Here is a 15,984-nt window from a genome sequence, read left to right as displayed (position 1 = left end):
TATAATGGACTCATCCTCTTGTCTCTCTCCAAGAGTTTAAGATCCATATAGACTGACTGAAGTCATAACACATTTATTATGCATTTCCCACTTCATACTGTGCTACTTTGTCACTGATAAACAAGCTAAGAAGACAACTGAAGAGATCTGAGAAATTACTTTATATTTCAGAAAAACAGATGAGGTTGACATTAAGTGTAACATCAGGAGCATTTCTTTTCTTGGAAAGGTTCACGTAGTCCTTAATATCTTCTAGCTTGTAAATATTTCTTACAATTATGTTTCTATTTTATCTTCCAGAAGCACTGGTTATAGCTGCATGCAAAACTGAAACTGACTTTTACTATATTCTGTAGCAAGAAATTTAGAAAATGAGCCAGAAACAGTTGTTTCCCAAAGGCATGTCTGTCTTCTTGCTCAAAGAATGGCCATGTTGCCAAAAGGGCAGAACTACTTTCTAAATCCATATTCTTTATCAACTCCTAGATTTCGACCCTGCATGATCTGCTCCACTAAAAGCTGGTCAGCTGTTTATCTTCCCTTTAATAAAATGAAATTTTAGAACAGTTTCCTAGTTTAAGGTTAAGTAAATGGAAAAGCATGGACTTTGATGTTCATTATCTTAAATGACATGGGTACATGGTAAAACTACCTTTAATACAAGTTTTACATCCAGCATGTATGGCTTCCCAAAAGTTTTTGCCAACATTTGGTCATATTACTATCTAATTGAGTCCTGCCCAAAGTACGCAAACAAGCAAATGGTAGAAGCAGCATGCAATTCAAAATGTTCTTCTTACCAGGTTTTTGAGGGGCTCCCCAGAGACTCAGTCCTTGGTGATCTGGAGCAGGATAGCATATCCGAGAAGACAGCAAATCAGTCCCAGAAATTGAGTGCTTCAGAAAAACCCAGTAAGAGAAATATTATTATTATCCTCTGATGAAACAGCCTTAAGGACATGGCTTCTATTTAACGAAGGGGCACTTAACCCTGACTAAAAGCAAGAGGCTATGTATATTGGAGTCATTTGTAAGTTGCTCCCGTCTTGCGTAGACTTGAATGGAGGTCCTCTCCTTGGGGCAATTAGAAGCCAAGTCTCAACATCTTTTGCTTCATTCATTTATTTCTTCTTCAGAACGAGTCAACCTAGCTTCCTGTTAAATTAATTATAGTCCAGAATATAAAACAGCTATGTGCTGATTTTCACCTATACTTATTTTTTATCTCTAAGAAAGAAAAAAGAAAACCTATAGGAAGGTATTAATCTGCTTAACATTTCTAAGTACATCATCCAAAGGATTTTGTTTTTTTAATCTTACATATGCTCAGCAGAGTTACTGGCAAAAACTGTACATTTTCTTCATTTCATCCTTTCAACATCAAATAGTAGGCAGCAAAAATTGGATGAGACTTCAAAGCCTGCTGTGGGCTCCAAGTCACAGAGAGACGCCTCCATTTCACATATTGAATTCGAGCAGGATATCAAAGTGCTACCAAAGAACCTCGGGTCCTTACTCAAAAAGAGGCTCTAACATCTGTAGAGAGTGGAGTGCACAGACAAATCACCTCAGGGAGCAGCTAACATTTATTCTCAGCAGCAAATTTCCAGGCTTTTGATTCTCTCTCCACTGTACCTCCCTGTCTCTCTACTGAACCAAAGTTCTTTAGCAAGCTGGGCTTTTGTCTCAAAGACTTCAAAATATCACTAACAGTTTCAAATTTGGATGGCCCAACCAAGCAGTCACAGACAAGCTTCATGCCTATGAACTTGGATGAGTCTGAAGGAATGACACACAGTTACTTTGGAATCACAATATCCAGCTACCTTGTTTGCATGTCCTGTGAAGATATCGCACCCTTTTGGAGAACTCCGGGCTTGTGAATGCCTGAAAAGATAACAATAATAATAATTTCAAAAGACTTGAAAATAATAATAGCAAAACTTAAAGAGGATTGTGTCAAAGATGTATCAAAACATACTCTTTATGCTTCCATGGTTTCCCATTTCAGTCCTGGGTTAAAAGGACATGGTCACCTTAAGAAAATGAATCCTACTAGGTGTTGCTCCTACATGTTACACACATCCACAGTCTGCCTGAATTCCTAAGATCCAAGGAACTGCTCCTTTTAAAGTTGTGTGATTGGCTTTGGTTTAGTGAGCTCTAATGGGCTTCCACAACCTTTACCAAGGAGCCAACTAAATGGATGCTAAGGCTACACTTCCTGCACAGCACATGAATCACATTCATGGCTACAGAATTTAAAATGGATTCTGTAATCAAGTAAGTTTGGGGAATGTTAGGTTGGGCATAGTTTAAAAGGTTTCCTTACTGCAGGAATAATCTTTTAAAATTACAATATACATTTATGGATCTCTATAGTAAAGATCCAGGGGGGATGCAGGGTGTCCAAAAGTAATTTGACCAAGAAGCTTAAAGTGATAACCTATTAACATCTAGTAAAATTGTAATCCTTCATGGAACAAAGTTTGGAAAAATCAATTGGTCTGGGTCCTCAACTTTTTATAATCAGAACATGTTGTATAAGAGTGCGCTTATAACACACAGATAAAACAGGAGCCACTCATAATGCCTTTCAGACAGAACCAGCAGATGGAAAGCACTGAGTAAAGAAGGGAAATCTGTGTTCTGACCCCTGCCTCACACACATGCACACATGTGACATGCATGACACAACAAACATGTGACTTTGGGTAAGTTTCTATAGTATTCCTGGTCCTAGTTTTCCTCATCTATAAAATGAGGAGATTGAGATAAATTATTCCTAAGGTCTCTAACAATTTTTTATTATTAATCTTATTCTTTACTTAAGTTGACAAATTCATTTCCATATATTTATTTGTGGACATTACCTTCAAAATATATATTATAAGCAATATTCCCATTTAAAAATTACCATATCAGTACCTGGAAGGAGGGGACTATAATTCTATGTTTATTTGTGTGTATATTTGCTTATCATATGTCTCCCACAATGGAATGTAAGCTACATGAAGTCAGGGACTGGATCTGCTCTAGTTCACGCTCTATGTAAGTACCTACCCAGTGCCTGGTACATAGTAAATGCTCAATAAATATTAACCATTTGAATAAATAAAACAATGATTAGTCAATCCACAAAATGTGGGGTCATGTAGTAAGAATACTCTATTAAAATTAAATTAACTATCATTTATATACTACTTCATTTTAAAAAATGCTTTTAAGTATTTAAGAAAGCTTCACAACCATTTGGTCTAAGTACTTTAATTGTATATATTATATAGATGAAGAAAGAGGTTCAGAGAGGTTAAGAGATTTTTCCCAGGTATCATGGTAAATACCTGGTAGAACAAAGGCATTTACCCATGTTTGTCTGACTCCAAATCCTCTGCTCTTCCTCTGAACCATAATATATTCTATACCCTTCAGTATCTAAGCATTGGCCCAAAGTACTCACTTCTGTCTGGCCTAGGCAAGTCCCAGTAGCTGTAACACACCTATAGGATGGGTGGAGTCTAAGATCCTCTAGGAGAAAGTCTAATTAAGAGAGTTTAGCTGTTGAATTACTGCCAGGCCTCCAATTTATGCCTTTCCTGACCCCTCAAAAACTGAACCTCTTGACAACTCCTCTAGCTTGTGTGGCTTTTCAGAATCCAAAGTCATTGGTAGACACCTCCCAACTCTCCACAGGGAGTCGGCTTCTCTGATTCCCTCTTCATTCAAGCCTTTGGAAGAATCCAAGGCAGCTCAATGTAATGTTTGTGTGCGTTTAAGAAAAGTCAGTGGCAGAGGTCAGGGAGTAGTGTCTACAGGCAAATAAATTAGAAAATACTAGATTAGCCTATAAGATTAGCCTAGGTTTCTTTCCTGAGAGGCTTTCTGGAAACTTTAGTTTAATCATATGTTCAACGAGACTTCAAGAAAGGAAAAGAATGGGAGACATTTCCTAGACATTATTTTAACAATGGACCCTTCTCCTTTGTAGCATGTTGAGGCACTACTGATTCTTAGAACACATCTTGCTTTTAAGAAAATGGTACAAGTCAGTTTTCTTAAAAAATCTAACTTGCAGCTGGAAACCATCATTCTCAGCAAACTATCACAAGAACAGAAAACCAAACACCGCATGTTCTCACTCATAGGTGGGAACTGAACAATGAGATCACTTGGACTCAGGAAGGGGAACATCACACACCGGGGCCTATCAAGGGGAGGGGGGAACGGGGAGGGATTGCATTGGGAGTTATACCTGATGTAAATGACGAGTTGATGGGTGCTGACGAGTTGATGGGTGCAGCACACCAACATGGCACAGGTATATGTATGTAACAAACCTGCACGTTATCCACATGTACCCTAGAACTTAAAGTATAATTAAAAAAAAAAAAAAAAAAAAACTCAAAAAAAAAAAAAATCTAACTTCCTCAACTCCTTTCTAGAGTTTTTTTTTTTTTTTTTTTTTTTTTGCCTCAGGGATATGAGACTGGATACTGCTCTGTAATCCATCATTACCAAAATAAGGAAAAGCACAATAATAACAAAAAGCCATGACTCAAGCTTACAATCCCAGCTACTGGGGAGGTGGAGGTGGGAGAACTGCTTGAGCATAGGAGTTCAAGATTAGCCTGGGCTATATAGCAAGACCCTGTCTCTATTTAATTGAATTTTTAAAATATTTTTTAAAAAGAAAGAAAAAAAAAAAAGCCAATGCTTATTGCATGGATACAGACCACCAGGCACCAAGCAAAGCATGTTACATACTGCTGACAGCAACTTGGATTGGTTCTTTTTGGTTTTTGTTTGTTTGTTTGTTTGTTTTTTGAGGTAGAATCACATTCTGTTGCCCAGGTTAGAGTGTAGTAACATGATCATGGCTCATTGCAGCCTCCAACTCCTGGGCTCAAGTGATCCTCCCACCGCAGACTTCAAAGTAGATGGGACTACAGGCATGTGCTACCACCACACCTGGCTAATTTTTTATTATTTGGAGAGATGAGGTCTCACTATGTTGCCCAGGCTGGTCTCGAACCCCTGGCCTCAAGCGATCCTCCTGCCTCTGCTTCCTAAAACAACCTATTTTTACAGATAAAGGAGTTAAGCATCAAGAAGCCAGTGATTCGCTTCAAATCATAACAGGTAAGCAGTATACCATAAGACTACGGTATACTGACTATGGAAAAGGCGATGCCAGAGAGAAATTATCAGGCCAAAATTATCAATTGTTGCTGGGTGTGGTGGCTCACACCTGGCATCCTAGCACTTTGGGAGGTCGAGGCAGGTGGATTGTTTGAGTACAGGAGTTGGAGACTAGCCTGGGCAACATGGCGAAACCCTATCTCTACTAAAAATACAAAAAATTAGCTGGGCCATAGTGATGTGCACCTGTAGTCCCAGCTACTCAGGAGGCTGAGGTGGAAGCATCGCCTGAGCCCTGGAGGTCGAGGCTGCACTGAGCCAAGATCACACCACTGCACTCCATCCAGCCTGGGCAGCCGGAGTAAGACTCTATCTCAAACAAACAAACAAAAAAACATTAATTGCTGATAAATCATTAGACAAACAATTAATAGGGAACAGGACATTCATATGGCGCCAAAGTACCACCATACCAGTGATTTACCACTTTCTTTCATTTCACAAGAGGAGCAATGTACACTGGAGAAATCAGAAGGTCACTATTTTAATGCAGTGCTCAATTTTAACACCACTAATGCCACGACAACATTGTCTTATAATGTGAAGCAACATGACGTATGTGATATCGCCCATGATGTATTTTTTCCTTTTGGTCAAAAACATTTAACTTAAATCGGATTAAGTCCTTGGATCTAACTTACAGTCTACATAAAACACAGGGCATGGGGGACAAGCTGGATGAGACCACAGGAAGCAAGCAGCTAAATACAGAAGGTGAGCTATTTTATGAGATAATCCCATTTTATGGCTCGATCCTCTGGAAAAGTCGGTGTTATGAAAAAAGTGACTACTCTATATCAAAAGAGATTTAGGTGAAATAACGACTCGATGCACTGTAACATTCTAGATTGGATCCTGGCCTGGATAAACATGTGCAAAGGACATTCTTAGAATAATTGGGAAAATTTGACTATGTATTGGTATCAGATGATATTAAGGAATTAATTCATTTATGAAGTGTGATACTGTTTTTTGAATCCCTAGGAAATTTTTTTTAACAAATAACACTGTCCTCGACCTCTGTTGGTAATCTGGGCAGAAGCAGTGAATATGGCTATCAAAGTGTGGTGAATAGAAAGCAGTTGTCCCTCTTTGTATAATTCATCTCATATTTCTAGGGCTCCGTTGGCCTCTTGGAAGCATAACTGAAGTCTCAAACAGATTGCCTCCGGGGCTCAACCGCTCCACTGAAGTCAGTTCACTGAACTGTGGGTTCTAGGGGAGACGGAAACTCTCAGTCACCGTTGAGAACCCTTCTGCTGGGCATCTGTCCTGAAAAGGCCCCCAGACAAAACTCACATCTAATTCCCTCTCTTAAACCCGCATCCCAGTGTGAGCGGATGAGGGGCAAGGTGAAGGCTGGCTCCTGAGTAGCGGGCTGCTGAGAATACTCAGCATCTCCCTTCTTCTGCAGCAGAGATCCATGCGGCCAGCTGGCTCGGTCACGCTGTGCTGGTGGCACTAGGTGAAGTCACCGTGGTCCAGGGACTGGGCCTCAGCTTCACAGGCTCCAAAATTCAATTTGTCAGTTCATTGAGGGATGATGATTTTGGGGAGAGCTGAGTTGCAATAACCAACCTCAAAAGAGTCATATTTGAAATGTAGAATATACCAGTGTGATTTTACAATGAACGGTATGATCCAGACTATACTTTTCCTCTCACTGGTTGGCTGATACACTCTGGAGACTAAATTACACGTTAGAATTAAAGCAAAAGAAGCAGGGTGGTCTTTGAGGATGTATCTTTTTTTTTTTTTTTTTTTTTTTTTTGAGACGGAGTCTCGCTCTGTCGCCCAGGCTGGAGTGCAGTGGCGCGATCTTGGCTCACTGCAAGCTCCGCCTCCCGGGTTCACGCCATTCTCCTGCCTCAGCCTCCCGAGTAGCTGGGACTACAGGTGCCCACAACCGCGCCCGGCTAATTTTTTGTATTTTTAGTAGAGACGGGGTTTCACCGTGGTCTCGATCTCCTGACCTTGTGATCCGCCCGCCTCGGCCTCCCAAAGTGCTGGGATTACAGGCGTGAGCCACCGCGCCCGGCCTCTTTGAGGATGTATCTGATCAGTCAAGCTTGTCTAGTAACTGTCCTTTTTCTATTTTAGGGTTAGAATCAGTACCTTTTTGGTTGGATAGATGTTGAGACACACTGGCTCCCCTCAGATTCTCCATTTTCTAAACTTTACTTAGTTTCTTTGTGTACTTTTTATTAATTTTGATAAAGTTTTCAAGATTATTTTTTATCAATTTTAAGTTAGAATGGCTTGGAGACAAACTGAGAAATCCATTTATTTGTTCACACTTGAAAGCATACTCCAATTTCAAAATAGCAAATTCAACGTTGGTTGATTTTTGTTAGCTTCCCATTGTCTCTAAATGTCGGAGAATTTCTCCTAGTAAATTTATGTCTCATTTGGTAGCCCCAAAAGAAAGGCTAATCAGCATAACCAAGTAATTTGTTTCTACTTTTTTGATAACTTTGAACGAAAACCAAAGAGCTCTTGGCTGGGCGTGGTGACTCAAGCCTATAATCCCAACACTTTGGGAGGCTGAGGCGGGAAGATTCCTTGAATCCAAGAGTGAGAGATTAGCTTGGGGAAGATGGTGAAACCCTGTCTCTACGAAAAATACAAAAACTAGCCAGACAGGGTGGCATGCCCTTGTAGTCCCAGCTACTCCAGAAGCTGGGGTGGGGTGGGAGGATCACCTGGGTCTGGGAGGTCGAGGCTGCAGTGAGCTGTGATTGTGCCATTGCACTCCAGCTTCCCCACCAAAAAAAAAAAAAAAAAAAAAAAAAAAAATCAAAGAGCTCCTAATAAGAGAAGGCCAATTTCTTATTCCCAAGAAGCAGCAGTAAAACCACTCTGCAGAAGATATGATCAGACCAGAATTATTCCTATTTTTGAGACAGGGTCTAACTCTGTCACCCAGGATGGAGCACAGTGGTGAGATCATGGCTCACTGCAGCCTCAACCTCTCAGGCTCAGGTGATCCTCATATCTCAGCCTCCTGAGACCAGGATACTTTTTCTTTCTTTCTTTTTTTTTTTCCAGACAGAGTATCACACTGTCATCCCGCTCACTGCAACATCCGCCCTCCAGGTTCAAGCAATTCTCCTGCCTCAGTCTCCCAAGTAGCTGGGATTACAAGCGCCCACCATCATGCCTGGCTAATTTTTTGTATTTTTAGTAGAGACGGGGTTTCACTATGTTGGCCAGGCTGGTCTCTAACGCCTGACCTTGTGATCCACCCACCTCAGCCTCCCAAAGTGCTGGGATTACAGGCGTGAGCCACTGCGCCTGGCTGAGCCCAGGACACTTTTAAATAGTAGGGCCCCCAAGAATCTTGAGGGAGGCAGGTTTCAGATAAACAATTCATATAACTTCCTTTATGGAAGTTATTACCATAAGAGATAATAGAAAGCATACACATCTTCAGAAATGGTTTTAGTAAATTCAAATTATGAAGGTATACATTTAAGGAATGACATCAGAGAAGAGGACACTGTCCATTATTAATGATGTAGTGCTGACTTAAGTGCCAACAGGATTTTCATATGAACTTGGCATAGTCTTGAACCCCAACTGGCAACTCAAGCATTCTTATTTAGTTTTTATATGGAATTTGAACATTCCAAAGACTAAGGGTATAAATGCGGAAGAACACCCAGATATGAATCCCCCAACATTGTCATTATGTATCAACTGATTTGCATCAGTTGGGTATTATTGGATTTTTTTCTTACTTTATGTAGTTATTTAAATAGCTTTGAAGACACAGAGGATTGGAAGGTAACAAATGTCTTAAGAAAAATACAAACTATCTATTGTGTTATTATGTGTCATTGTGGGTTAAGTTAAAAGGCACCCCAAAATGTGTAAATTAATGCACGTTTTATTACAAAAACCGGAAAGCTAGGATTTATAGAACACTTTTGTTTCCTATTCACTGCCAGCACCACCACCACAAATAAGCTTTTGTCAAGTACCTACAAAATCTCCAAGGGCTGTATTCTGATTTTCATGCTTTTGAATGTTCCCTCTTCTCTTGTTCACCTGGTCATTGCATTCTTACCCTTTAGCACAGGTGTCAGCTCCTCTGAAAAGCCTTTTCTGCATCAACTCCCCCATTTACTTCCACTCTAGGAAGAATTGGAGGCTGCCTGCTGTATTTACAGAATATATTGAGCATAACCACACTGAAAATCGATTTGCAACTGATTTGTCTAGTGCTACTTTCTGACCATCTAAAAGTGTCTGCAAATCATCTACTGAAAGCATCCTGTATAAAATTTTCCAAGGGAGGACAGCAAACCAGAGCAAGTACCACAAACCACTTGGCTTTTGAGATATCAGAGCTCTAGGTATTGCTGTGCTCATTAGTTTTGTATTTTATTTTTTAGCTGATGAAAATGCTCCAAATTCCCAAGTTGTCTGAATATTCACCAGTCACTAACCAATGAAAATGTAGTAATATCTGCCTTTCACCCAAAGTAAATGACTAAAAGAACTGATGGCAAAAATGTTGCTCTTTTTCCCGTTTTTCTGATCAAAAATTATTTTGTATGATTAAAAATAATACATATTTATTGTTGTACTGTATAAAATACAGATATTCTATGAGAAGAAAATAAAGACTAGGGAAAATGTCCATATCCAGATATAATTAGTTTCTTGCATATATCTTTTCAGATACTTTTCTATGCACATAAAATATATTTTTAAAAATAATAGGCCAGGCGCGGTGGCTCAAGCCTGTAATCCCAGCACTTTGGGAGGCTGAGACAGGCGGATCACAAGGTCAGGAGATCGAGACGATCCTGGCTAACACGGTGAAACCCCATCTCTACTAAAAAATACAAAAAAACTAGCCGGGCGAGGTAGCGGCGCCTGTAGTCCCAGCTACTTGGGAGGCTGAGGCAGGAGAATGGTGTAAACCCAGGAGGCGGAGCTTGCAGTGAGCCGAGATCCGGCCACTGCACTCCGGCCTGGGCGACAGAGCGAGACTCCGTCTCAAAAAATAATAATAACTCATCATATTTGTCATTTTAACCTACCTTTTATCATTTTGAGCATCTTTCCACATATTTGTATATAACACACATACATGCACAGGGACATGTATATCATATTTATAGCTATATAGTCTTCTATTGGGTGATTATCAAGATTTAACTAATCTCTTATGTTTGGATATTTAAGTTGTTTATAAATTTTTCACATTATAAGCAATGGATCATTAAATATTTGGTGCCAGAGTTAGGAGTGCTTATCCAGTTATCCCCCTAGGATAAATCTTATACATAAAGCTGTCAGGTCAAAGGGTGAGAAACTTTTTTTCTATTTTAAAGTTTTGAAATTATGTCATCAAGTTCTCTAAAAAGCAACAAAAATTAACACTCATATCCACAAAAAGTATGAAAGGGCCCATTTCCTGTCACATTGCCAGTGCTGGGAATAATCTGTCTTTTAAATCTTTGCTTATCTCTGCAAAGTATGCCTCATTATTATTTTAATTGGTATTTCTTGATTTCTAAAGAGGAAAAACATTATTCCTGGGCTTTAATGTGTGGTATGAAGGAAATACAAAGAGCATAGGAAAGGAGAAACAGTAACAGTACAAAATAAGATCACCATTATTGCAGGAAAATAAGGGAAACAAGAAGGAATAAGCTTCACAGGTTTTGTATTATTTTTTTCTCATTAGGTTTGGATACCCAGTAACTTTTAGAACAATTCTGAATGCATGCACTGCATCCCACCCCAATCATTACTGAATGAGTTGAATATGCAAGTTACATCTAAATATATGGATATTTGTTTGCTCTAAAACACACAATTATTTTAAGTTTTAGAACATGGCTCAAGGACAAATTCATCAGAAGGGCTCAAAAAGGCTGATGACTGTCTCATAATGCCATTGCTCTAAGTTAGCAGTAGTTAGATTTATGCACTTATGCTAATTTCTCAAATCCCACTGAGCCCTTTAAATGTGATCATATTTGTTTGCCTCATTGCTTTTCCCCAACCGTGAGCCCATACAGTCTTAATTTGCCAGTCCTTGCATTCTCATTTATTTTCTTTTCCCTCCTTCACTACTTTACTGCAGGCAGCTGTCACTGTGTAAAAGTCTAAGGTAGGAGCAGAAGGCTTTTCTTCATTCTGCTGAGAATGCTTGCTTTATTGGAAAAAAGAACACTCAACTGAGAGCTGCCCATAAAGCTTATTTCAGTTCTTTGTCAGCAACCAAGGGAGCTGAGAGGAAGTTCGGGGATAAAACAAAAGATGCAGTAGTGAAGAAGGGCACTGTGATCTGAAGGGATGCAGAGCCATGGGCCGAGGGCCACAGCATGGCTAGAGCAGCTGAGCTTTATGTGGGCTCAGGTGGAATTTGTGGTGTGGCCTGGGTGATGGTGATGGAAGCAGCTTCCTTTCTGTCAGGCACTGTGCTGAGGACTTGGCTGGACTATCCATTTCAACCCATGCCAGTGCTAGCAGCATAAGTCCCCCAGTGTTCCCAATTCGCAGACCAGGAAACTCACACTTGGGCTATTTGAGTAACCTAGGTCATAACCAGATACAAATCCTGATCTGGCTGAACCAGAGCCCATCCTCTCAGCCTCAGCAGCATTTTGTTACTGGACTCTTCCAGATAGTCACACAATTCTAGTAAGGATCTTAATGAATGATTCCTGGGGCTACTAACATTCAGTTCTAGACAATTTGCTAGGAGGCAGATTAAATGAAGCCCAATGATATCTGGAGGTATAACCCCCTGGCCTGACCTTCTATTTATCTTGCATCTATGGACTTTTACTAAGATTATACACATCTTACCGCACTGAAGGCTCTCATCTGGTGGCAAGTCTCCTTGAGATTTTGTATAAGAACAATGTGTATGACATGTGCAATATAAGGTCTTCTATAGGCTCCCAGACATCAGTCATTCAGCTCCCAAGTCTTTACTGAACACCTTTAAATTTGTCTCCTACTATTGTTTAAGTATTGGGGATACAGCAGAGGAGATCCAATAGTCCTCTGCTCATGAACCTACATTCAAGTGACAGACACAAATTGAAACAAAAAAGTAACTATGTAGCATATTAAATACAACTAAGTGCCAAAGAGGAAAATTAAAGCAGGGAAGGGGGATAGAAGGTATTGGAGGCAGGGTCTGCAATTTTAGATTGAACGGCTATGGAAAGTGACATTTGAATAAAGACCTTAATAAATAAGTAGGAACTGATATCCCTGAATATGGTTTCAAAAGCCCTTAAAGGGCAAAAAACACTATGTTATGGCATGTAGAGGTCAGAGGAATGCTAGAAACACTTGGTAGATTTAGCAATATATTTCATGATATACAGCCAGGCTATATGCATACATATTCATGATACATTAGTTCTAACATACTTGAACTGGAGTTGCCAGATAAAATACAGGACACCTAGCTGGGTGTGGTGGCTCATGCCTGCACTCCTAGCACTTTGGGAGGCCACGATGAGAGGACTGCTTATGCTCAAAAGTTTAAGGCCAGCCTGGGCAACATAGTGAGACCTTGTTTCTACAAAAAAATTTATTCAGGCATGGTGGCGCACATCTGTAGTCCCAGCTACGTAGGTGGCTGAAATGGCAGGATCACTTAAGCCCAGAAGGTTGAGGTTACAGTAAGCCAAGATTAGGCCATTGCACTCCAGCCTGGGTGACAGAGTGAGGCCCTGTCTCAACAAAAAAACAAACAAACAAACAAACAAACAAAAAACAGGACACCCAGTTGAATGTGAACTCCAGACTAACAACAAACACATCTCAGAGATACTGTGGGTTTTGTTCTAGACTTCCTCAATAAAGCAAATATCACAATAAAGTGAGTCACACACATTTTTTGGTTTCCCAGTGCATATAAAGTTATTTTTACACTATTATCTATTAAGTGTGCAATAGCCTTATGTCTAAAAGATGTACATACCTTAATTTCAAAATATGACTAAAAAATTCTGACACAGAGACATGAAGTAAGCACATGCTGGTGGAAAAATGGCACAAATAGACTTGCTTAACACAGCGTGTGACAAACCTTCAGTTCATAAAAAACACAGTATCTGTGAAGTGTAATGAAGCAAAAGGGAATAAAGCAAGGTATGTTTGTAACGATTTAGTATAAGTATGTTCAAATACTTATTTGGACATACTTATACAAAAAAGATTATTTGTTGTTTCTAGAAAATTCAAATCTAAGTGGGTATCTTGCATTTTTATTTGCCAAATATGGCAACTCTAACTTGGGCAAATCACCTCTCCACTTCTTCATCAGCAAAATATAAATAAAAACTCTTGCCTGAGCTAAGGAAAAAATGATTACATTTGTTCTCCTGGGCAGAACAAAATAAAAACACAAGACAAGATTTTAAAATAATTAGAGATGCATATATAGTCAGAAGTTAGAAATAAAATATATACTTAATAATGTGGTTACTTATTGTTTATGATTTTGCACGTCTGAAAGACAAATCCGTAAACATGGAAACTTCAAGGGAGAATAATAATGATGAGGTATCTGTGTGGCTGCCTTTCTAGAATCTGTGCTTTTCCTTTGGGTGGAGTCTTAAGGTAACTTGTGGGTTAAGCTACTTTTGAGTTACAGTTCTAGCATTTTAAGACTGAATTAGGCCAAGGCATAGACTTGTGGAGAGAAAGGAAACTTCAGAGACATTTATTATACCCTTTTCATGCTGTAACTGGGGGATGTTCTTTTCACCACTGCCCTACCCCCCCCCAACCCCCACAAAAGATAATATTTAACCCAGTTTTCCTCTGTTAATTCTGAAAGCAGTACTTAGTTCAGGGAAGGAGAAGTAAGAAGTGCTGAAATGAAGTGCATGACGCACATGACACTAAATGATGGGGTCCAAGGACAAGTGAGGGAGGGGGCGTGAGAGAAGGGAAGGACATTTTCAGAAACTTTTACAAACGAAAAGCCTAAACAAGATTGTGTGCAGGGGGTGGTGACTAGTCAGCAATGTCACAGCAGAGAAGCTTGAGGACCATCACCAAGCAGGGCAATGGTGACGTGGAATAGACTTTTAGGTGTGAATGGAGAGGGATCAAGAGTCTAAAGAGAAAGTGGCTGATGAACTGCCCTGTCTAAAGGGCAAGAAGTGGCATTGACTTGTTTTTTTATTGCAACTTTTTATTCTGATTTAATCATATTAATATAAAAGATGCAAGAATAGTATAAGGAATCCTATATATTCCTCAACAGACTTACATATTTGCTTTGTCCTCTCTCTCTGTACTGATACATACACACACAAACATGCATAATTTTTTTCTGAACCATTTGAGAGTCAGTTGCAAACCTGATCCTTTTTTTTTCTTTTTTTGAAACAGAGTTTCACTCTTGTTGCCCATGCTGGAGTGCAATGGCGCAATCTTGGTTTACCACAACCTCCACCTCCCAGGTTCGAGCAATTCTTCTGCCTCAGCCTCCCAAGTAGCTGGGATTACAGGCACCTGCCACGATGCCCAACTAATTTTTTTGTAGTTTTAGTAGAAATGGGGTTTCACCATGTTGGTCAGGCTGGTCTCGAACTCCCGACCCCAGGTGATCCGCCCACCTTGGCCTCCCAAAGTGCTGGGATTACAGGCATGAGCCACTGCGCTCAGCCTACCTGATACTCTTTTATCCCTAAATAATTCAGTGTGTGTGTTTTTAAAAGGAAGGGCATATTCTTATATGATCAGAATACAATGGTCAAAATCAGGAATTTAATATTAATATGACACTATTTTCCAATCTACAGATTGTATTCAGTTTTCCAAATGTTTCAATGGTGTCTTCTATAGCAAAAGAAATTCCTAGATCATCTGTTGCATTCAGAGGTAACATTCTTTTAGTCCCCTTTCATCTGGAATAGTTTCTTAGTCTTCTGTCATGTTTCATTTTGGAACCTACAGGCTGGTAGGCCGGTCATTTTGTAAAGGCTCCCTTCGTTTGGACTTGTCTGCTGTTTCCTCATGATTAAATTCAGGTTATCCACATTTGGCAAGAAATTCACAACAGTGATGTTGTCTTCTTCTCAATGTATCATATCAGGAAGCACATGCTGTCAGTTTGTTCAGTTACTGGTGATGCTAACTTTCATCACTTGGTTAAGGTAGTTTCTGTCAGATTTCTTCACTGTCCTTTTGTAATTAATAAGTTTCTTATGGGGATTTACTCTGAGACTATGCAAATAGCTTATTACTCCTCAAACTTTCACATAGTAGTGTTGGCATCCATTCGTAATTATTGCCTGAAACAATTATTATTTTTGTAGTTGCCAAATGATGATTTTCTGTTTTCTTAATTTCATCTACCTTTATTATTTCATATTTTATTGTAAGGAAGAGCTCAGCCTCTTCCCTTCCTTCCTTCCTTCCCTCCATCCATTTATCCATCCATCCATCCATCCATCCATCCATCCATCCATCCATCCATCCATGTGGACTCATGATACCTTATTTTATTCAATGGATTATACTCTTTAGTCATTATTTACTTTGATACTCATATAGTCATATAGTTTGGCACTGGATGATTTTAAAGGGTTGGGAGTAACAGACTTCAAAATGAGCACTTTAGAAAAAAACGCATAATACTAAGGATGACTTAAAGTGGATGCCTCAGAGATAACAACGACTCCTCTAATCACGACGCTTTGGGAGTGCTTTTTATACATCAGATGAGATACTACATACTTTGTATATGCTACCTCATTTAACTTTCATGGCTTGGTGAGGTACATATTG

At 39.6% G+C, this 15,984-nt stretch overlaps 1 protein-coding gene across 3 annotated transcripts in view; it reads right to left on the bottom strand.

Annotated features, from left to right (window-relative positions):
• The window catches only part of LOC105483262 (myosin IIIB), a 520,975-nt gene that overhangs the window by 108,408 nt on the left and 396,583 nt on the right, over positions 1-15,984 (bottom strand). For all 3 annotated transcript variants that reach the window (XM_071072912.1, XM_024793234.2, XM_071072911.1), the window contains exons 31-32: positions 1,827-1,887; positions 801-897 (exon numbers count right to left, since the gene is read on the bottom strand). In XM_071072912.1, the coding sequence (XP_070929013.1) occupies positions 801-897; positions 1,827-1,887 (158 nt within the window). The remainder of the gene's footprint in view (positions 1-800; positions 898-1,826; positions 1,888-15,984) is intronic.

Source organism: Macaca nemestrina, chromosome 11, assembly GCF_043159975.1.
Source record: "Macaca nemestrina isolate mMacNem1 chromosome 11, mMacNem.hap1, whole genome shotgun sequence".
NCBI lineage: Eukaryota > Metazoa > Chordata > Mammalia > Primates > Cercopithecidae > Macaca > Macaca nemestrina.
The sequence above is the reverse complement of the archived record's forward strand: the minus strand, read 5'-3'. Positions and strand labels throughout refer to the sequence as shown.